The 24147-nt window shown below is 40.5% G+C and overlaps 3 protein-coding genes across 3 annotated transcripts; 2 read left to right on the top strand and 1 right to left on the bottom strand.

Moving 5' to 3' along the window:
• Positions 1–1449: 1449 nt before the first annotated feature.
• Positions 1450–2089, top strand: LOC111693935. The gene is made up of 2 exons (XM_023460179.1): positions 1450–1589; positions 1663–2089. Exons 1-2 carry the CDS (start codon positions 1473–1475, stop codon positions 2086–2088), a joined length of 543 nt encoding a protein of 180 aa, XP_023315947.1. The 5' UTR covers positions 1450–1472; the 3' UTR covers position 2089.
• Positions 2090–2596: 507 nt separating this feature from the next.
• LOC106657519 (probable multidrug resistance-associated protein lethal(2)03659) lies at positions 2597–19066 on the bottom strand. The gene is made up of 13 exons (XM_014379097.2): positions 18270–19066; positions 15490–15589; positions 13703–14002; positions 10387–11171; positions 8643–9070; positions 7907–8121; positions 7436–7654; positions 7005–7362; positions 5727–6189; positions 4981–5350; positions 4672–4896; positions 4118–4589; positions 2597–4031 (listed from the first exon to the last, which is right to left on the bottom strand). The coding sequence occupies exons 2-13, from the start codon at positions 15564–15566 to the stop codon at positions 3879–3881; spliced, it is 4065 nt and encodes a 1354-aa protein (XP_014234583.1). The 5' UTR covers positions 15567–15589; positions 18270–19066; the 3' UTR covers positions 2597–3878.
• A 4173-nt stretch (positions 19067–23239) lies between these two features.
• Positions 23240–24037, top strand: LOC106657479. The gene is made up of 5 exons (XM_014379016.1): positions 23240–23309; positions 23391–23481; positions 23539–23621; positions 23681–23780; positions 23858–24037. Exons 1-5 carry the CDS (start codon positions 23268–23270, stop codon positions 23974–23976), a joined length of 435 nt encoding a protein of 144 aa, XP_014234502.1. The 5' UTR covers positions 23240–23267; the 3' UTR covers positions 23977–24037.
• The last annotated feature ends 110 nt before the right edge of the window (positions 24038–24147 follow it).

Raw genomic sequence — 24147 nt, 5'->3', positions numbered from 1 at the left:
ACGCATTGTCTGCACCTAAAATGAAAAATTTTGCGCTTGACTTTGACATAAAATATCAAATAAAAAGTGCAGAAGAATCTGTCAAGGCTCGAAAGGCAGGCAATGAAATATTTATCAAGAAAAAGCACACAGACGAAGATCATCGATTGATTCTGTATTTTTATAACAAAAGCATAACTTATGCTCCTAGTGAATCTGAAGAATTGATGTTTGCTTACAGTAATCGAGCATATTTATTGATGCATGTCAATAAATATAATGAGGCTATAGATAGTTTAGATAAAGCTTTACAATTAACAGATTCAACCAAGATGAAACTGAAAATACATTGCCAAAAAGTCAAATGTTTTGCTGCCCTTGGTTCTTCAAAGAAAGATGATGTATTAAAAGAGATTGATCAAATTTTTAAGAATTCAAAGTTATCTATAGAGGATACAAACCAAATATCAAATATTATTAGGAAAGCAAAATCAGCGGTAGCATCAATGAAGCAATTCAAACCTAATAATCAAAAATTCTTACAAGAAAAAGAATATTACAGTAAAATTATAGTTGACAGAGAAAAAGTTGATCCATTTGATTTTGTTGAAATAAAACAAACTGAAAATATGGGCAGAGGTCTATTTGCCAAAACTAATTTTAAAGCAGGCGATATAGTACTAGTAGAAAAACCTTCTTTGATCGGGCCACACTTTGCCAATCAATTTATATTTTGCTCCTATTGTTTAGCAGTTGCATGGACAGGAATTCCATGCGAAACATGTCATGATTATATATTTTGTTCTTTAAAATGTAAAAACATGGCCTGGGAAGAATATCATCACATTGATTGCTCAATAACACCTTATCTTATTCTATGTGACCCAATTATTCCTGTATTGATTCACACAAATCTTAAATTTATAATATCATTGAAGAAAGATTATAAAACGATTGATGAGCTTAGATCTAAACTGAAAATATCTAAAAATGATCAAGGTGAATATGACTATTAAAATTATTACAATTTTCTGAAGTAATTAAATTTATTTGGTTTTCATTGAATCTTTTGCAGTAGAAATAGTTAATGACGGATCTGAACCAAAAATTGACTTATTCAATAAACTGATGGGCTTGTGTTATGACGTACCTGTGCATCAAAATTTACTTTTAATTGTGGTTACAGTAAAAGCACTGATTTGTATGGCAAAGTACACATCTTTTTTCTCTGAAAAAGATATGCAATATAATGATTTTATTAAAAATGAAGATTTTCTTTTTATTGGATCTTTGCTCTTGAGATTGGTAAAAATAGGTTCTGTTAATTATCATACTGTAAGGAAAATATGTTTTTATATTCAATTTAATCTATTTCATAATTTGATCTAATTTTAATTGCTTTTTATTTCTCTACTCGTTAGATATCAGATACATTTGAAGAAAATAGTTTTAAACATCATGATCCCTCAGATGAAAGATTCAGAGGGATTTGCATGGGACTTATCAGTACTATGACCAATCATAGTTGTACACCAAATATTCGAAGATGTTTTACAGATGAAATGAAGTATGTTTTTTATGCCATGGAACCAATTGCTAGTGGAACTCAGGTACCCATTAATATTCATGGTTATTATTACATTTAAAATTTGCTACCTATCATATTATTAAATTGTTGTATAGCTTTTAGATTCATACAATAAGTACTTTTTTGAGTCTCCATTGATCCATAGAAGAAAAAAAAATTCAAATTTTGTGTGTCATTGCATTGCTTGTAAGAAAGATTGGCCTCTCTTTATCTTACCAGAGTTAAATGATGTATTTTTGGATGAGCTAATGAAATCGAAGCCAAAAAAGTATTCCAAAGAGTTGTTTTCTATAATGGAAATTACTCCATTGAAAGAAAAGATTTTTAATGACATATATTCAATTGATAAAAAATTAATACAAACTGTTACTGGCATGATGAATGAAATAGTTGATGTACTACCACAACCTAGTATAGCTAGATGTATGTTATTCCAAATGCTTATTAAGATTTTTGATAAGTTTTATGGTTTTATTCCGCCCTTTGAAAACTTGTGTTCATCAAAAAATAATTTCTCATAGAACAGGGGTCTTATAAATTTAAAAGAATTTTATTTTATATTGCTGGTTAGCTGAAAAAAAAACCAATATGTTGGAGTAATACTTGAACCTAATTTATGTAAATTTAAGTTTAATTTGTAAGCTTGAATATAAAACATTTTAATTTTTTTAACGTCCAGATCCTTTTAAATTCTTAATTTTATTGGTGTAATCAAGTGATACTTTGTTAAATTGAATTTTTTAATCTTCACTGTTTTTATAATGAAAATCATACTCACTATTTATAATTTACATTTTAGTGCACCATTTCTCTGTATGTTGAAAAACATTATGAATGAATTAATTAAACTTCAATTAATTGGAATATCTAATTCTAAATTATTATTACCTGAAATATTAGTTCATTTTCTGAAGTGACGCGCTGCATTTAGAAACTTCGCTCGATCGATTTTCGAGCTCATCGCGGAGCTGTTTCTACTAAGAATAAAATTCGGGAAGTAAATAATTTAATTTCTATTATCAATTTTGTTTTATTTGAATTTTATTTGGCTTTAAATATTATTTCTATAGTAGAGTATAAAAAATTTGTTATGGAACCGTAATTTCATTTGCTGTTTTTTATGCGTGGTTGTAATTAAATATATTATCATCAAACATTGTAGAAATAGTATTTTTTTCCATTTAATTATATTCATGTATATAGGCACTTGTACTCGAGACACTCACTCCCATACACATAGACTATCACGGTAAGTGTATATACAATTATCTAATAACAATTAATATAATTACAATAATAATGGCAATAACACATAACATTAAAAACTATACAGTACATAATTTCGCACATATATTTGATATTTTATCTTAAAAAACAAAGATTTTTAAGAAATTATAGCTGAGTTGATTGCCTCAATATGTTTTTGTTAATTTAAAATGTACTTAGGAACGTCTTCATTTACTCAAAACTGAGCACCTTCACATACATATTATACATTTTATTGGCTTGAATCACAATTATGGTACATTGTAAATCTTAAGTATCAAACACATATAAGCACGTTAAATCTAGTCAGGGGCAGCTCATTGTCAATTTTTTTGTATTTTATTTACTGTATGGGAGCGAGCTCTAAAAAATTCATTCTAAAAATATGTAAACACAAGCTCCTGCTTATTTTCTTATATATGATTAATGATGAAATGTACGCACCATCAAAAAAGCACCGAACATTATTGACGTGAGTGGTCTTTGTGTTACAATTCAATTAAGTATATTCCTAAATTTTACAAAAATAGTTGCATAGACACATACACACCTCCATCACTAAACAAACCATTTTTAACTCTCTCTCTCTCGTTCTCAATTTGATCATTGGTTGAATCGAAGACACACAAAAAGTCACTTGAGCCACAATTAAGAATCTTCGACGTCAACAACGCACACAAACGTATATGAAAATGAATAGTTAAACTTTTATTAATTAGCAAAAAAATCTATGTGTTGAAAAACAAACAACGAATAGTGAAACGAATACGACACTACGTATCACGGCATACAAGACGTAAAAAAATCTATTCCACAAATTAATACTGTGCCCGTCTTTCGAATTTCAAGGCTCTGCGATTGTTAAGAAAAAAAAATTCGTCTGCAATTATTCGCTTACATACTGGACTCTGCGCGCCGAGTATTGAAGCTCAATCGAGTACTGGTATGGTGAATACTGGAGGCGCACGAAAATTGTGAAAATCATGGACGATGATTAAATAAATGATCCACGTAAAATATGCACGCGTGCGTACAATTTCCCACTTCAGAGATTTGTATTGTCGTCTGTGTTTGAACCATTGTAGGCTCTCTCAGCCACGGTGTGTAATGCTTCGGCCATCGCTGGACCGGTCTCCTTGACCATGTTCTTCAGATGGCCATTTTCTTTTTGAAGCAATATGTATGGATGGTCAAATTCCTGTGTGGAAAAATTAATGAGAAATGAATTATCAATTCATTACTGAAATTCATTGAATAATTGATTAATATTGATCGACTGCTTACCACAGGAGTTCCAGCATCCATAACGAGTATTCTGTCGCTGTCCATGACGGTATTCAGTCTGTGAGCTATCGTAAGCACCGTGCACATCTCGAACTTGGTTCTAATTGTCTTCTGAATGAGTTCATCGGTTCTGGGATCCACATTAGCGGTAGCTTCGTCGAGTACGAGGATCGGATTGTTCTTGACAATCGCCCGAGCGAGACAGACCAGTTGTCTCTGGCCGACGCTGAGATTGCTGCCACCCTCGTTTATGTGAGCGTTCAAGCCCATTTCTTTGAGCTCGACCTCCTCGAGGGCTTGCCATAAAACGGCATCCTGGTAAGAGTCAAACGGATCGAGATTTTTGCGCAATGTACCGGAGAAGAGGAAAGGCTCTTGCGGGATGATCGAGATTATACCGCGAAGATCGTGCAGACCGATTTCACCGGTCTCGACGCCATCGATCTCGATGTTACCTTGTACTTCGGCTAATCTGTAAATAAATTCGAATTTTGATGAAATTGGACGAGAAACGATCACAAAAATTAAGATGGACATTCGCAAAAAAAGTTTACCTAAATAGCGATTGAATGAGGGACGATTTTCCAGCGCCAGTGCGTCCGACAATGCCAATTTTTTCTCTTGGCTGAATGGTAAAGTTAAGATTTTTCAAAACCGGCGGGTCCAGCGGCGAGTAACGTAAGAAGACGTTTTTGAATTCAATTCTACCCTCTCTAGGCCAATCCTCTGCGGGCTTCTTATCTGGTGGGCTCTCCAGTGCAGGTTCACTCGGCAATTTACTGTAAAAAATTGGCACAGTTAAAAATCTTTTCTTTCTCTTTTTTCGTACGAGAAAATAAATGAAAGTCGCTTAAACGTAGTACCTGTATTCCAATATACGTTCAACCGAGGTCATTTGATTCTCCAGCTCGGCGCTCTGTCTCATGCCCCACTGGAACATACCGGTCAGACCGATACTTTGTGTAATGGCCAAGCCGACGGAGCCGCCGTCGGGCTTGTGATCCGGGCCCATGACAAAGAAACTCATCACCACGAAAATAATGTAGATGATGCAAAAGACATCGAGATAGAAACCGAAGGCGCGCGAGGTGGCGATGAAGATGAACCAGGCCGACGAGTGCAGATCCTGATGATGATCGAATTCCTTGATGAGAGTCTCGTCGGCGTCGAAGGAGCGTATGGTGGCGAGTCCTTGCATACTGGCGTTCAAGTGGGCGAATACCGGCGATCGGGCTGAAATTCAGAGAAATTTTATTAATAATTCTGGCGAGCATTGTGAAATTGAGTGCAATATTGCGTGTGTGGGATAGGAATAATAATTAACGAGCTGCGATTTGTATTTGCTACGCACAATTCAAAGGTCATCGATTATTGAGTTGAGAATAAGCTTTAACACCAGTCAATTAACGTGATTGATTACTCCTCCGATCTTTGCTTAGCGTAATTTGTGCTTTCGATGCCTCCAGATACCCAAATAACTATTAAATAATATTCACGATCTTGGCGCGTTACGCAACGATCGACGCGACGCAAATATTTTATCGAAAAAGAAATTCTCATTGTGTATCTAAACGATAAGCGCTGTGTATAAAAGTAATAATATACTCACTGGTGCCCTCCAAACGCTTGACACTTCTGCCAGTGGCAATGTAGAACACACGAAGGTAATAGAACACGACGCTAATGATGACGGTCGGTATGAGCAAGTAAGGATTGGAGATGGCCACGACGACGATGATACCCAGTAGAGTGAGGCCGATCTGCAGACAGTCGATGAGCGCGATGGGCAGCAGCTCGTCGACGGCGCCCATGTCCTTGGAGAAGCGATTGAGGATGCGACCGGACGTGTTGTTGTTGAAGAAGCGCATCGTGGCCCGACTGATGGACATGAACATGCCGTCGTGGAGATTGCGCGAGGCGCGCATGCACATGTTGAAGAAGGCCGCGGAGCGCACCAGGGTCACGACGATCGTCAGCACGGTTATCGCCGTGTAGATGTAGATGCAGGTCTCGCGGCTGATCAGACCCTGCCAGTCGGCTTCGCTTATGGGCATTCCCGGCGTGGCATTGATCTGCGAGCGAGTAAGAAAAAAGACGAAATTAATATGACGCTGACAAAAAAAAACGTTTTTTGAGTGCGTTTTGTGCGCGTGTGCGTGACTTTGATCGAAGAAACTTTATGCGATAATCTAGTGAGAAAAATTTTCATGAATGCAAAATGTCAAATAATTCATACCATTATGACGGACGATAATGTATGTAAATACAAAACTAGGTCAGACTTGCTTAAACCGCTATATACGCTCGAACGAATAACATTAGAATTTTATTATCAGAGCTCTAGTACATAATCGTTGAAAAAATAAAGCGATGAACAAGACCGTAATACACGGTACAATAATTGTCTTAAAAACTCATTTTTATAATGCGATGCACGTTGTCAGGACAATTTCGAAAATATTAACTTTAATTTGATCTGTTTTTAAAAATGCACCGTCTCGTAGCGACGCTTCCTCGTGTGGACATGTCAAAGGAAATCATTATTTCATAATCTCAAAGCGGAAGACGACAAAAGAGTATGCAGCAGTGATGATTTTTTGCGCTTCGACTTATTACGTTGAATACGTATCGAGGCATTTTAAAATTCATTTCTATTTTAAAAGAAAAATCATGTAGCGATTTGTTATGTATAGGGAAATAAAAATTACTGATCGACGGCTTCTGCGTAAAAATGCAGAAATCGGTCTAGGTCATGATTCGCGTCTATCTTTCGCCAGTAAAGTACGCTCGCTGCTCTTTTGCAATAACTTTGAACCATCGCAAGCGAACGATCAAGTATTGGCCTACTTTTAAAACAACATAATTTAACGAAAGAATATAAACTTACGTATGATTTTTCTTCCCATTTGACCCATTCGGCGATGAAGAAGTCGCCGCAACTGGCGAAGAATTGAGCGAGGACGCAGAGCAGGAATACGGTGATGATGGCGCACCAGTTGCCACCGGCGCGGAAGTAGCCCTTGTAGACCCATCCACCGACGGTGCCCGAGCCTCTCTGCTCGGCCTCCTCGTTCGGATCGTCGATCGACATGTTGTTGTCGGTCAGGAACGACGACAGGGACGTGATGCTGCCTTGGCGCGACGGTCCGCGGCTGGTGTTCACCGAGTTGGCGTCGTCTTCTTTGTTCTGCTCTTCGAGTAGCCGGCCAAAGTCGACACCTTTGGCCACCAACTCCTGGAACGTTCTGAAATTCATATTTAAAATTATTTCATTGTTGTCTTGAATTTTTTAAATTTCATAATAATTGAGATGTTTACCCTTCGGCGTGGATGTGATTATCCTTGAGCACGATGATTCTGTCTACGGTATTGAGATATTGTATCTGATGGGTAACCAAGACTCGAGTCTTGTGCCTCAAGTACCTGGATATGCACTCGTCGAACATGTGTTTACCGACGTGGGCGTCAACGGCACTGAGGGGATCGTCGAACGCATAAATCGGCGAGTCCGAGTACACAGCTCTCGCCAAATTAATTCTGAAAATAATTTGTTAAATCTCATTCTTCGGAACTGTATTTCGAGGATGGCTCTAGGGTGAAAGTGCTGCAACCGCAACAACCGTTGCTGCTACGGAGAAATTGAATTTTCGAAAGTACGTCGATGATTTTGCAGGGCAAAAAATGTCCGCGATCCGTCGAAAAACGAACGAAAACCCGAGACGCATCCGCGTACACTTTCACATGGGCCATTGTGTGTGTAATCTCGCTGCAATGGTGTATAATTCTTACCTGGCACGTTGGCCTCCCGAGAGACTGATGCCTCGTTCGCCGACGACCGTTTTGTCGCCGTAAGGCAGCAGCCGCAGGTCGCGCTTGAGCTGGCACACCTTGATCACCTGATCGTATCTGTCCTGGTCCATGTCGCGGCCGAAGAGAATGTTTTGCCTGACCGAGCCGGCGAACAGCCATGGCTCTTGGGACGCATAGGCGATCTGGCCGTTGACCTGCGATCAACCAAGAATTATTATAAGATTGGCTTTTTACTATTACATTTTTCAATGAGCTGTGGAGTGTATATTCTTTATAATTCGCGTTTTAAATCTTTAGTACAATGAGACGGTAATTTCACAAATAACGTCCCGTAAATTATAACGAATATAGTGACGCAAAAAGTATGCCGTGCGCGCACTCGTACGAACAGCTGCATACGATAAATATTTATCATTGCAAAGCGCGTGCGTGTACGCAATATTTTGAGTAACGCGGCTTACGAAATTCGCGCGCCAAAATCTCAATCGACAAACAGTGGATAATATCTCGCCGAATTTATCTTGTACGGATTATTGAACTTTGAATTACATAAATCTGGAAACTTGACGATGCATATCAGTTCAGCTGAGATAACCCAAATTAATTACCGATGAGCGATACTTGTTTAAAAAAAAAAAAAAAAAACAATGACAGTGTGTCGCGTCTCTGATGCGAGGCTATATGTATACTGCGTGGGTGATTTTATTCAACGCACCTGAATCGAACCAGCCGTGAGTGGCAGTTCTTTGATTATGACATTTAGCAAGCTGGACTTTCCGGAGCCGACGTGACCGACTATCGCGATCAGCTCGCCGGGCTTGATGTGCAAATTGATGTCGTGCAACGTGTCGTCTCTCTCGTAGCCCAGCCACTTGGCCGAGGCGTGCTCGAGCTTGATCTCGCCGTTGTTTCGGTTGTCATCCTCCTGGAACTTGTCGGCTTTTCCGTTCTCCAGCTCGACGGATTTTCCATTTTCCGTGGACTTCTTGCTCTTCTTCGGCTTCTTCTTCTTCTTCTTGTCGCTCTCGAGTTTCGGCTGTTTGTATACCATGCTACGGTCGGCGCGAGTCGACACCTCCTCGTAGCACATGAACTTTTGCAGACGCCTGATGGACACCAGCACCTCAGCCACTTGAGTTATACCTGTAAATAATGGAAAATTTTAAGTCGAATTTTTTTCCATCGTATTAGTAAGTGAAATACTTAAATAATGCGTGTTTATTTTCGCTCGTGTCCGCGTAGAAAGATTCGATCTACGCAGGCGCCATTAAAGCATTACAAAAATTATTCGTCTGATAATAAAGATAAACGTCAGCCTGGAGATTGTCGAACAAATACACAAAGCTAGTTCAAACTCGAGAAAGATTAAAATCGGTATGTAATCAGAAAGTTCGTAGATGTGCTTTGATTTGTTCCGTTCATATCGGGATTGTCCAAAATACAAAACAAAATTGAATCATACAATTTAGGAATTTTTTTCATAAAACATGATCCGGACAATGCACATGAAATTATCGCGACAGATTTTTAATTTAAAAGTATTTTCAATTATCGAATTTGGGTCACGAAATTCCACAGATTCAAAGTAATGTGTGCTCAATCAAAAGTTGTGCGCTGTATAAGACTTTTTAATTATTAAATATTAGCTTTGATCATTTGAATTTCAAGCAAAAAATAAAATATAATCACGCAAGTTTATTTCGGCAAATAACAGAGATTTGGACAGTAAAGGTAAAAATAAAATGTTATGAAATTAAACAATAATAAATCTATTTTTCTAGAACGTTAACTATTCCCGTTCTTTCCTTGTGGCTATTTATATTCACATAGATAATCTTTGAGATAATACTCTTACCGATTATCAACGATGAAGTAACTTTAACAAAAGAAAATCGTTAAAACGATTTTTATAGTAGTTTTCTACCGAGGCCAATTTTTCAGGTGTCGTCGTAAATCATCCGTCTTTATAAGCCGTTAAATAATTTTTTTTCTCGTCTCAGTGATGTAACCTGTATAACATCGTTCGAAAGCACAAAATACGTTTACACGAGAATGAGTACCAGCATTTTTTTTACAACTTTATCGGAATCACTTACGAAACGCGTGAAAAGTTGATTGTCAATTTTTAGAATTATAAAACACGGTTATCGGAGACGGTCGAGGACAATATACGAAAATGTTCGAAAATATCCGAAAATAAAAAACTGAAAGTTTATCCGACAAACAAGATGATCCTAGGCTGTTTTGCTCGTGTATCGGACAGCCACCGTATGTGGTAGTCCTAACATCTTGTGACCGATAAGGAAGGCAATAAAAATTGAAAAAGAAAAAAAAATGTCAGATAAGCTCGTCCGCGTAAAAATGCGCGTGCTCGGAAAATACATATTATTTATACACCTCGTGTGCGACCACTACTACTACTACTACTGCTACTAGTACAACTACTGGTTAGTGCTCACCTTGAGGGAAAAAGACAGTCATGTTGACTCGCAAAATGTTGAAGTAGGCCGTCATCATGAAGACGGTCTCGGCGGTGATGGGGTTCTTGTAAACGTAACAGACGATGGTCACGAAGAGGGCCAGCCTCGTGGAGAAGATGATGAAGGACATGATGGCGCCGCGAATGTACGACATGCCCCTGATGAACTTGATCTCGTTGAAGCGGGCCAAATTGATGAGGGCGCTGAACGGCTTCTCCCACGTGTACATCTTGATGGCCTGGATGCCGGAGATGATCTCGTTGGTCAGCCGGACCCTCTCGTCCGTGCGTATGGCGGTCTTGAGCCTCAGCGACGAGGACTTTTTGCCGAGGAAGCCCTGGATCGGTATGAACATCATGAGCACGGCCACGCCGATGATGGCCGACTCCTGGACGCGCTGGTACATCACGTACATGACGATGATCGTCTCGAGCGGCCCGATCCACAGGTAGTGCATGAATATCGTGGCGACGTCGAAGCGATTGACGTCGTTCGAGAGCAGATTCACGGCCTGGCCGATCGTCGTCTCGCCCAGGGCGGTGCGCGACAGCTTCAGCGATTTGCGATAGATGAGCGAGCAGCAGGCGACGCGCATCTTCATGCCCAGATGCAGAATGGCCATCATGTAGGGATGGATGACGAGGACGTTGAGCACCGAGCAGAGAATGACGAGCGAGGCGTAGACGTAGGCCTCGGTCAGGGTCGTCGTCGTCTTTACCCTGAAGTACTGCAGCATATTCGCCAGGAATATCGGCTGGGCGAGTCTGTCGGGGGGTAGGCAGGAAAACATCGTTAGGATTCATCGAATCAGTGATTCTTTCATTTTTTTTTTGCCGTAAATGATTACACGCTAAAAATCCTAGCAAAAATGTTTTCTACGTTAAAAGAACGATCGACTCTCGTAACTTGGAATCGATGGACGTGTGTATAATACGTGCGAGTACGTGTACATGACCCTGACGACGATGTTTATTCGTCATTTTGTGCACTTACTACTACTATATACTCAGGTATACATTTGAACAATTGCGGGTTACGTCGACATCGTGACGATTGAAATTGAGCATTGAGAGAGCCAGTCGGGCTTTCTACATAGCGGTTCGAGCTGCTGCTGCAATACGGGCACGTGATGCGTGTACCGAGCATGTGTATGTGCGCGCTCACCGTCGTTGTGTTTTTCAATGCCGAGGTGACGCTCGTGACAATAACATTTTATTATATCCTTTTTTCTCGACTATACTTATTTAGACAATTTTCATTGCTAGGAAAATGTTTCGAGCGCGATCATCGCGGGGACATTCTTTTCCTCCATGCAGACTGCGGATGAGCGCGCGCGCGCGTGCAATATGTAACGATCGAGCTCGAGATCTTTAATATTTATGATTCTAATCGATGGCTTCGTACGTGCGTCAAACCAAATATTGTCGTGCTTACGGCGAAGATCGGCCCCCTCAAAAATAACGCTTCGTAAATGTACGGCAATGCAAGGACCGATAAAGACTCTCAATATTGAGACGATCTCCGCGCGTTTATGTGCAGTCGATAAATATTTGCTGCTTCGGCGTTATTTATACGATCGCTAAGGGAGTCCGAGCTAATTCACGGAAGACAGCGGCTGCTCAGGAATTTCGTGTGGACTTTAAACTTTCCGCTAATTCGTGTTCGCATTAAAGAGCCGCGCGCGACGTTGAAAAAAGATAAATAACGAAAGTCTTCCGTGACTCGAGAGTGCGCGCACGCGGACCGCAGCGACACAACACTGCACCCTCGACGAGCAATGTTGTTTGATCGATAAACGACGGAAAAAAAAAACGACAGAAAATTTGCGCGAGATCCTCCATATATATATACACGGCGCGGAGGCACAGCTGACAATGCTCACGAGGCAGCGCAGCTAATAATCGTTTCTTGAAATCCGATTCATTATAACGAGCAGCCCGCAACGAGACATCGAGCGCGATATCGTCGTACCGCATTCATTACCCGCGTTTTAACTTTGCATAATACAATAGTTGATACGGAAAAAAAAAACTGTCACACAATGCCAGAGAGCAGTTTGTAGTTGTGTGCGCGGCGCGCGACAATATTACTATTTTGCATGCTGCGTTATATACGTGTACAGCGGATAGGTACTTATCGCACGATTCATATTATATTCATATAATATAAAAATAAAATAAAGAGCCAGCAGGCTTTGGACCGAGAGTAAAGTTCGCAAGTATAAAACGGTGATTTATGTTACATTATATTCATTTCGAAATTGATAACGCGCGTACCATTGTCGAGTCGATGGTGAAACAATCACTAATTATTGTTACATAATTTTCGAATGGATTTTCATGATTGGATAATCGAAATTGCGCTGTAATCGTCGTGGAAAATCGTTAATTATTAGCGACTATTTCTAGCGATCGAATGTCAAAAAAAAATTTTTTTGTCACGCTCAAACTAGAATAAGACTATACCAGTGGCATATTATTTTACAATGGTAGTGCTTGGGTTTTCTACATAGGCTCTATGTTAGTACAACATCTTTTTTCAATCAATCAAGCCTACAATTGCGTGCTGTATATACATTTAATAATAATGAGGATCGCAAACTGGTTAAGGGGGGGGGGNGGGGGGGGGGGGGGGGACATAGCGAGAAGACGTGCTGGCATTTCTCTCAATCACAATATATAATACGGACTCTTTGGCTGCCTCGTCTTCGTCACTGGAGACGACGACGTGCGACTCGTCGCCGATCGTGCCATTGAAATATCCTCTCCAGGCAGGAGCAGCGGACGGCATCGACGACGATGCTGCGCTAATGTTGCCGGCGAGGCTGGCGTTGTTGTGGCTCATCGGTCGAAAGTAACCGATGAGCAGCGACAAAAATATCGGCTGGTTCAATCTGCGTGCGTTTCAATTTACATCTTTGACACACGTGTATATATTGACCCACTCTCGCGCATCGCTGCTTAATGTTTTATACGTACTGTATTTTTATATAGTGTTAAATTGAGCGTCGCCGCATGTATACGAGTGAGCGTCGCGCTGCCGCGTCGACGTCGATGATGATTGTTATTTATGTAACGATTGCTCGGGTATACAACCGCGTGAGTTTTTTTATTCAAGCGCGACGATATAATAATTAATTGCCGCGCGCACTGCGCGATATCAATTTTTAACCGAGCCTATATATACGGGGGATCGTGCGAGATATTTTTCGATACGCGGATGACATATCGTTACGATGTATTGTTAAACGCGATTTCGTAATTGTCGCGGCTACGAACGACGAGAACTTCCTTACCTGAGCGCTATCTCCATAAAGGCCAGGAACACGCCGTAGACGGCGAGCTTGGCGCCGAAGCAGCGCAGCAGCACCCTGAGCAGACTCGGCTGCGGTCCCTCGTTGGCGTTGTCGTCGCGCTCCTCATCGTTGACGCGCTTCGACATCAGCTTCTTCTTTTCCACGCGTTGAACTTCCTCCTCCCATAGTCGTGCTATCTTTTCGCCCAGTAGGCCACTTTTGTGCTCCTGCAGCGGCTCGTACAGATCCGCTATGTCGAGGTCTCGACGAAAGCCCACCCAGAACAGTCGGAGTATGTAGCTGTGAGATAATGGCAACGTTGCGAATTAATAATTATAAATGGAAAAATTACGCGGGGTATATTAAAATATCAATGAGAACAGACGTAGAAAAAAGTAGATTGTTGACAAACAGTAATAGAGAAGTGTGTCAAGATTACGAATATTAATACAATAAATAACGGCATTCCGCGTTGAGCTTTTTTTCATGCATATCCATTTGTACACGAGTTAATATGATTCAATTGGAGTGAATCTAACATCATGCAACTTTGTCCAGCCTCTCTCTCTCTCTCTCTCTTTTATTCTCTTTCTTAGTTTCGCCGCATGTGTAGCAGTTGGCCTGTATACGTTCTGCATCTCATTCTGTATAAACGAACGCGCGTGTGTACTCGTGCCGCGTTATGTCACGCCGAATCGTTTCAAATCATACGCCGGCAGACGAACAATTTTTCGCGTCTCATGATTAATTCGGCTCTCAAATATGTAATGTATATCGTAGGCGCGTAAGAAAGAGACAGAGCGTAAATATTAATAATTAAACGAGATTGAATTAAGTGAACGCGTCATTAAGTTTAGCCAGATAATTCAGCTGCGTGCGCGAGTATATATACGCATGCATAAATGCGATGAATGTGTGAACACATTCTGCGAAATGTACTGCGTTATAGATATTTCAAATTGAATTGAAAATAGACACACATCCTCGTGGTTTTTGCGTTGTTTGTAAGATGGAATATTCGGGCGTGAAGCAACTATGGAAACACACCTCGTTTCAAGATATCTCGGATATATTATACGCTGGATGCACTGCTCCACGTGCTAACGCCAATCGTAATAATGATAATAAAACTGGAGTATCGATAAATCAATCGATAAACGTAATTTTATGCAAATTAATAGTTTTCCGATGGTGACGAATAGCGTTTCGACTTGCGCGCGACTTTACGATCGACTCGACTCTCGAGAGGAATTCCTATATAGAATGGCCGTACGTATCCGCGTATATTATATTATATTATAGACGTATATATTGTCGCACGGCTATTAAAGCGACAACTCGCAATCCCAGAAGAGCCTCGTCATTGGGGCAAAATAATTTCCTCCGCTGTACGTTGGCGCGTACATTACGAAGCTAGCGCAAAAACTCGTAGCTTTGTTCTAAGCTTTCGTACGATATATCGTAAATTTAATTAATCGAACCAATTCCAATCGAAAATCGAGTGAAAAAATCGTGTATCTGTTCGTCGTTGCTCGACTGCGCATAACATCGGACATAGTAAAACAATACGATGCAATAAATACACTACACACATAATACATGACGCATGATGTTGCGGCGTAGCAGAATTCAAAAGTCCGCACGACGCCTTATCAACGGTAGGAAGCTGTATTATCGCAATTAAAATTTGCTTTATTATTGCGTTGAGCAAACTGACAAGCCCGTGTTTTTTGTCGCTTAAAGATTGAAGCAAATAATTGGACGTATCAAAGGCGTTGCGTACTCACCCGAATGTCAGTGCACTCAGCGGGTTAGCTCCTTCTCTGGGGTTCTTCGGCTTCTTCGTATGCTCCTTTCCATCCATCTTTGTCCACGGCTACTGCTGGTCTGCAAGAAACATCGAAGAAAAATAAACGTTAACGAGTCTTATCGGTACGAATTGGATATTCTCGTTTTATTTGGGCGTGTAATGCTGAGAATCGTAAACTCGACTCAGACACTTTCTGAAAGCTTCTGGGGGCCAAAAAAAAAATGTCCAACACAAAACATTATACAATTCATTCGAGATAAATAACTATATAGCGAGAAGGTTCTTACTTAATGACTTTTAATTATCTTATCGAATTAAATAAGACATAGATTAGAGAAACGATTATAGCGAAACACGTGCATAGCATGCTTTCAGAAGCCTAGCAAATTATTTATTATATTGTGTCTCGAACTAACAACAATTACGTTGCAATGTTTGAACAAGTTACGATTTCCTAAAATTTTGACTGTCTCATCAAGAAGTTGTAAAGAGTCTAAATCAGCACTCAAATGTAATCTTCAATAAGTTTAATATAATAAAAAAAAAGTGCTCGAATAAATTTCTTCCATCGTGTACAGATCAAAATCATTAATCGAGTTCGAAGAATATTCTGAAGAGCTTGACAATCGAAGAACGCGCATCGTGCCTCGTTCGGCAAGTATATGTCAATTTTCATGCACTCGAGTTCAGGATATACACGCGCTCGTACGAGTCCGATTCATTGTTGAAATAAAAAAATCGTTTGCATAAAAATCTGTGCTGTGCCGGACGAAAACTTTCGGCGCGAAACCACGCGGTCTCGAGACGATACTCTCCGTAGAGGAAAAAAAGAAACTTGAGTAAATGCGAGTGCTCGAAGCTTGTGACAAGCTTATTACCTCTGCGTGTGTGTGCACCGGTCGCAGAGATTACATTATGCAAATTAGGTAAACATTGGAGCGCGCGACACGGCTATGTATATTTCCTCGTGAGCTGCGGCGTCACCAAACGTACCGCAGAGATTATTAAAGTCAAGTTTAATCGACCGATCGAGAGACGATTAGAGGCAAAAAAGGAAGAAGATGGATATTATGTATTATGAGGTGGCAAGTGTAAATTCACGCGATGATGAAAGTGCCATCGCGAGCTTTTTTGCATATAATCTTCTCAAGCGTCTTTGATGAGATTTTCATCTAATTTAATATGCACTTAATTACGGTCCAATGCCAGGCTATAAGGAGCTCTTGACGAGCGATGTCAAATTATGTACATCATCATCGTCATCACGTGCAGGTGCACCCGTGAAAGAGACACGACACGCACGAGCGGTAATGCGCTTTTATAACGTTACATTGTAGCAGACTTATACCGGTTTTCATTCATGCGCGGCGCAGCTTCCAAAGTTTACACACACGCATGCACTTGTTCCGGAGCTCTCTCGTGTTTACTCGCGGATTTTACTATACATTAATACGTAGTGCGTAAACGTAATTTCAAGAGGTCCACGCGCTGTTGACATAAATTATATACTCAAGACGACGATAAGCAGGGCACGTAGTACTTGGTGTGTTTACGATCGCTACGGTATATATCAATGAGACGCGAGATCGTTATATCGTCGGGCGATATTAATGGCGATCGATGATCGAGAAATCTCTCGCGCGTGCTTGAAATCAATTGTTTTATTTGCCGATCTCTCGAAGGGAAAAACCTCGTTGGTCACGATGCGAGATCGTTCTTGTATGCGATCTTTTATGGAATTACCGTAGAACGACGTGTTTGGCGTCATTTCCCCGAGACAATTTTCCCGCATTTCTAGACTTTTACGCGAGTCCTCCCAAAAAAAGCTCTCAGCCTTCCGTTTTTCAAAGTAAAAAATTTCAGCTTCTCATTCTGTCTGGCGATTTTTTGCCTCGTTTCGTTAACAATAAAAAGAGACACAAAAGAGCCCATTATGCACAAAGTGGCGTGTGCCGTTATTATGCGGAAATGCACGTTACACACGATAACATGAATCAGTCCCGCGGCAAGTAGGCGAAAAAAGAAAGTGACTGTATAAGTGCATGTATTGTACGTATAGTAGTAGTATGCACAGGCTTCAATTATCGGCCTACGTGATTTGCATCTCTTTGTTTTCCTCCTAGCCCCACGTCATGTGTAGCATATACAAATATAGGACACGAAGGTAAATCAACAAATAACCCAAGACAGCCGTACGACGATGATGATATATACAATCGAATCGTATATGTAAGATAGAGAGACGAGAGACAGAGACGCGCGTGCCGAATTCGATCTCGTGTATTATAGAGATCTATCCACCGTAACGGAGAGAGAGATTGCTCGAAAATCGAGAAGAGGCGCTCGAACGCGCGTGTGTGTACGTGCGTCGGCCTTTACATAATGACTGGCAAGAGTCCAAAAATCCGCGTGCAAAAAATATATGGACGTGCGTACCTACTGCGGGAGAGAGAGACGCAAAGAAAGAGCCCGTGTCTATTATATGGAGCTGAGTATAATAAGTGAGTGAGCACGCGCGCGCGCGAGGCGAGGGAGAAAGGCACAAGGCACGCGAGCGTGTGTGCGTAAAGCTACAACAACCACTACATGTGTCTGCAGGGAATAAATGGCTCTCCACTGCTACATAGGGGTCGGAACGTAATATATAACGAAATTAACCTCAAACCGTCGAAGCTCGTCGGGCGAATATCGAGGCGAGATTTTTTTTTGAATCAACGAGCCGCGGACGGATCGGATACGTTCGACGCACTGACTTACCGGTTTCGTTGATAACAGCTAGGCGGGCTCGTGCTGTCCCATGCCACGATGCTCCGTCGAGGCCGTAAAAAAAAAAACTATACAACGAAGGCACACCGCGAGCTTTGCAACTAGCAGCGGCAGTCCTCGTCGCTTCGTCTGCAACACTCGTCTCTCTCTTGCTCCGTATATATGTATATATTCTGCAACGGCGCTTTGAACGCGCGAAATATATCTATCTATGTGAGCGGCCAAACAGTAGTTGTAGCTCGCACAGCACTGAGCACACTCGCACGTTTATGTATCACTGTATGCTGCTGCTTCTGCTCTACAGAAGCTCTGCGCCGTTCTCTCTCGCTCTTTCGTTTCTGTCTGCGCGCGGCCGAGCAGACGCACTCGATTTTGCGCGATTTAAAAGCGTCGTCGGGCAGCGGCGACGGTGGCAGTGTAGTAGATAGCGATGCTGTACAATGCCAAATATTAGGCAAATTATTACCGCTGTGCTGCGTGACACTGTTACGGCTCGCGTGCGAGCACTCGAGAGAGACTGACACACTCTCGCACACACGCGTCGCACGAATCGATTAGGATTATCTATTACCGATTATTAGTATTCAGAAAAAAGCGACAAGAATACAAAAATATTTTTTCGCGATAATCGCGCGCCGCAATGCGAAAAAGACGCCCAATAAATAATGTAGGTCTGTGTCGCGGTATGTCAGTGGGTGAAATGGCACACACAGCTGTGTCCGATCTTCTAAATATATACAGTGTGTGTGTGTGTGCGTCTGAGCCGCGCGATCCGCAGCGAAGATGCGATATGTGTGTTGGCCGTGACGAGTTCGCGACGCGACTGACGAACTTTCGGTGGCGGCGTGCGCTACTCCGCTGACAGACCGTCGAAGACTCTATATACGCGAGCACGAGTCGATGCCGTGTATATGTGCCGAGCTGTGCGATACAATAGCGGGGAAGCAGTGGCACTGCGCCGATATGTGTGTGTGTGTGTGTGTGGCTTGGCTACTGTTGCTCGTTCGCCACTACTGTACTGCAGCCCGACACCCGATGACGACGATTTACCGTGGTTTGCGCTCCGAATATGCAATATCAGGTACTATGGCAACGTCGATGATATCTCGATTCTCTCTGCGTTTATCGCTTCTAACGTCGAGCCCAGTTAAAAGCCGGCAAATTAAGAGCTGTGCAACAAACGCCGATCTCTTTTATACTATAAACATTCGTACTATAAAATATATACCTCTCTGGGTCGGACACACCATTACTATAAATGGACAAAAATCTACACCCTGAGCTACACGCGTATACGCGACCCGTGCAGTGCAGTAACGATCTCGATTTTTTCGCCGGTATCGATCGGATCGCCGCGCAATCGTGCCCCTCGATCGAGGTGCACTCTTCTAAACAAGGTCAAGGCGTAACGTATATGCGAGCCGCGACCTACGTCACTCGCTCAACGGGGGCGAGTACGATAATGTGTGTGCAACGCGAAGCACATGTCGGGTATACGATACGATACGGCTCTAAGGGCTGAAAGCTTTACTACCGACCGATGGCGCGCTTATTATTATTACCCCCCGCAACAGCAGCAGTAGTAGTAGTAGTTGTTGTAGCAGCAGCTGTGCACGAGGCGGTACGGAGGTCGTTTTTGCGATCGCCGCATATTGGCCTCTCGCGCGCATACATTACAGTACGTGTGCCAGCTGCACGCGAGCACCTTTGCATTGTAACGTTGTCGCGTGTATTCTAACGACGGCGCGCATGACTCTGCGCAAAAACTACGATAATTTTCCATGTTCGTCCGGCAAATTGAGCTTAATCAAGTCTCCTCTGGCAATTATATATACGTGTGCACTACTCGTTCGATTTTGCCGAACGATCGCTATTTACGTTTATACGAGCCTTTTTTTACAATTAGCCGTGTTTGGATAAACCCCGAAAAATAAATAATAACGGCGATCATCATCGTCGATTTTACCTCCGGACATCGTATAATCAAATGTCGTTTATCCCATATATGAATTATCAAAACGCGCTAATAATGTGCTTAATCATGTGTATAATTAATTGACCGATCTTACGGTCGTGCGTGCGCGGGAGCCCCTCGAGAGATTATCAATTATTATCGCCGCTACTCATTAGATCGATCCGAAGCTCGTGCCCCGCGCCGCCAGCTGAATCATCGTGTACTTATACACATTTCTCGAGGAAATGGCTTTTCCTTCGCAAACGTGTAATTGTCGGAATCAATAAAGGGTGACAAATGTACGAGACCGGCTACTGACGTAAAAACGCGGATTATGTGCGCCGGGCTCGCATGTGCGCGCCCGCATGACGCTCGCTGCAAGTATCCAAGATCTAATACATAAAGAGTTAAAGAAGCCAAGTGTGCGCCAAGCCGGATTGCATCGTAAGCTCGATAGATATTATAAAACGCACGCGAGCGAGTATATATAAAATGTGAACGTGAAAAGCCGCTGTACTCCGAAACTTGGCTTCGAGAGCCACACGGGATTATTGTTATACTAGATACAAATCGCGATGATCCGCGAGCGTATTGCAAAAGCCGAGCGACACTTATCGATTTTATTATTACGCTACTCGTGTAATAACTGAAAATCCACCTTGTTCAGCCGTGCCTTCGCACACGTCGTTTATCGCGATAATTTTCTCGAGTGCACGATAACGCGCCCATATACGACCGTTTGCGCACTATCGTCTATGTGCGTGTAACAACTCGTTGTTGTTTACAGGTTTCGAAAAAGCATGATTGGTGATTTTTGGTGAAAAAAGACTCAAAATCAAAATAAATAGTCATGCTAGCTCTTCGAGTCGTGGCGCGGAGATTTCTTAATTGACGATTTTAATCAGTGGAAACACGAGCTTTTTGAACGCGTATACATGGCCGATTAAACTCGCGCTACCGAAAAGAAAGCGAGCTTGTTCCAACGCTTTGATGTTTCTCGAGTGTCTTTAATATTTTCTTCGATACAAACGCGTAGGTCGATACTCGATCGTCGACTTTTTTGTGTTTACAGGCCTCGAGCAACAATAACAAAAAGATATACGTGTAATTGAAACTTCCAGAGGGTATCATCGAGTCGTGTTTCTGCGTGTACGAGAGCGATTTGAAATTCGTAATCGTCGATTTTTGTTCAACTCTTCGATGATATGCGTGCTTGAGGTCGATGAATCTTCGCGAGAGATACCTCAATTTTTTTTTTACTCAACGGTGCGAATGGAATTTTGCGGTCGTTTTCGCGCATCCGATATCGCACCGATGATTGCTGTATGGAAAGATGAAATGGAGTAAATCGATACGCATCGCAACTCACATAAAAAATACGAATATTAATTTTCGCAATAAGACAAACTAAAGTCGAAGATACCACCTGCCTTTGAAAAATAGTCGGATCGGCTAGTTTACTCAAACAATCCGTATAAAAGTGCAATACGTGCGCTAAAGTTGACATCAACGTCTATAAGAGTCGAATCGATCGTATTCAAGGTAGAAAAAAACAACTTCATTCTCGTTTCTTCATTTAATTGGCATGATCGTCGAGGGGAAAAATTACTCGGCGAGATAATAATGTTCATTGCTCCGATGGGCTCGGTGATAGCCAATTATTTGATGTATATACAAACGTCAATTTTTGTAAAATCAAGGCTATTTTCAGAAAAAAAAATAGATACACCGACGCGTTGTTTAACTACGGTTGGGGGTATAAACCTGATACGAAGATTGATTACAATCGTCAGTTTTAGCGATCTTGTTGCACTCGCGTGAATCAATCGAAGCACGCATTCACATGTACAGTTAACTTACGTCGAGAAAATGTAAAAAGCTTTGGAAAAAAAGTAGCGCGTTCATTTCATCCGATTTGGACGCGCCAAAACAAAAGACTACAAAGACGGCGAGGTAAATACACACAGGCGCTTATCACAGGAAATACAACAACTGCAAATTGAGCATGTGTACACCACAAATTGAAATAAATATATTTTTTTAAATAAAAAAAAACCATTAAATGTTGATTCAATTTATCGTCGGAATTCGGAAATGTTTATCTTTAAATGCCACTGATGTATAACTATGTATGCATTTCAGCGAATTTGACAAAATTTGCACTTATTAATGTTAAAATAATTTGTCCATACTTACAAAGTAATTTCACATTTATATGAAAGATCACGATCTATTATTAATGTCAAAATTATCATTTTGTACCAGTCAAGATCTAAGAATCAAATTTTTGTTTTTTCGCAAGACGTAAAATTTTTCTCTCTAAAGTGCAGTCTCGTGTAAAACAAATGACCAATTACTCTTCGTTAACTTTTAATTGTACCTAATTGAAATAAAAACTTGGAAAATCGTAAGAACTGCGGAAATAATATAAAACATGAGCTTATAGATGACTGATTTAAGGAGATACTGAAGTCAGGTTTAAAATGAAAAATTCAAAAATAGATTAGAATTTCACTAATTTTTTTTTAAAGTCTGTGTGAACGATTAGATAATCGTAAAATAAAAATATTCAATAGAAATGTTAGAAGTGACGAAAAAATTTTCATTTTTACCTTGGCTGGTTTTGGAAAATTCCGTTCTTTCAAATATTATCTCAAGTATTACAATAATTGTATAGAATGTATCATTTTTTGACGTTTTCTACAAAAAAAAAAAAAACAACGGAAAAAAAACTGAATCGACAGTAGCATCATAAAAAAGTTAGACGCTTGAAATAATTTCTCATCCTTAAAAAATAAACTTTTATTGCATCAATAATTATCCTAGTAGTGATAATAATATTACTAAAAACAATGCAAAATCGGAATATGCAGTTTTTTTATATTTTGTTACCAAATAATGATCACCATTATTCTTGTGATATTTCCTGTATACTACGTCATACTCACTGTATAAAAGCTCTGCAAATCTGAATTTTAATTTCAGTTTAGAAACTGACGTGTGCAAAAACAAAGTGACAAACTACAACTGCAACAATGAAGCGCCTACTAAGTGTTCTAAGTGTTTGTTTTCTCGTGGTATGTTCAATTGTAATTTTTTTTCTTCTGGCAAGTAACGTTACAGACTTATGTTTAAATATTTATCATTATTTAAATAAGATATGCATGTACGGCACAGCAGTGGCAAAGCATGATTCTCAGTTGCGGAAAGTTGTTGATGAATGCAAAGATGAATTAAATTTACCAAAAGGTATGATACAGATTTTTTCTCGAACGGTTTTTTGATCCAATTTATACGTTTACACAGATTTGACACTTCCTGAAATGATTGAAAAACATGAGGACCAAATGGGTTGCTACACTGGTTGCTTGTTAAGGAAACAGAAAGTAGTAAGTAAAATCAATAATTGGAAGATATAAATAATTAATACGGTCATTTATGGTTATAGATAGTAGATGGTAAGTTCATTATCGAAGAGTTTGAAAAGAAAACTTTAAGCTCTGCAGAACAAGAAGTGAAAGATAAATATATAGAATGTGTCGATACAGGTAAATTTTGATAAACACCTTAAAATTATTTGAAAATAAGAACGGAAATTAAAGAAAAAAAACTTTGTTCCATGCAGCTAATAAAGAAACAGGCGAATGTGAAATAGCTACTGCTTTTTTCGAATGTATTAACAAAAACTATGAGCTATTCGCTAAAATTTTAAAATCTTCGATCATTGATTCTGGCAATTCATGATCGTTGAAATGCTTTATTTTTTAGACACTCGTTACATTGAGTGTTGTAAGGCGAAGCTCAATAAAATGTCTAAATTGGCACTGTAGTACTTTATAAAATAAATTGAATAATCTTATCAAATAAATACGAGTGTAATAAAATTATTTGAAAAAATTACCACCCATCGTAGTC

Source organism: Trichogramma pretiosum, unplaced genomic scaffold (genome assembly GCF_000599845.2).
Source record: "Trichogramma pretiosum strain Unisexual culture from Peru unplaced genomic scaffold, Tpre_2.0 scaffold40, whole genome shotgun sequence".
Taxonomy (NCBI): Eukaryota; Metazoa; Arthropoda; class Insecta; order Hymenoptera; family Trichogrammatidae; genus Trichogramma; species Trichogramma pretiosum.
The sequence above is the reverse complement of the archived record's forward strand: the minus strand, read 5'-3'. Positions and strand labels throughout refer to the sequence as shown.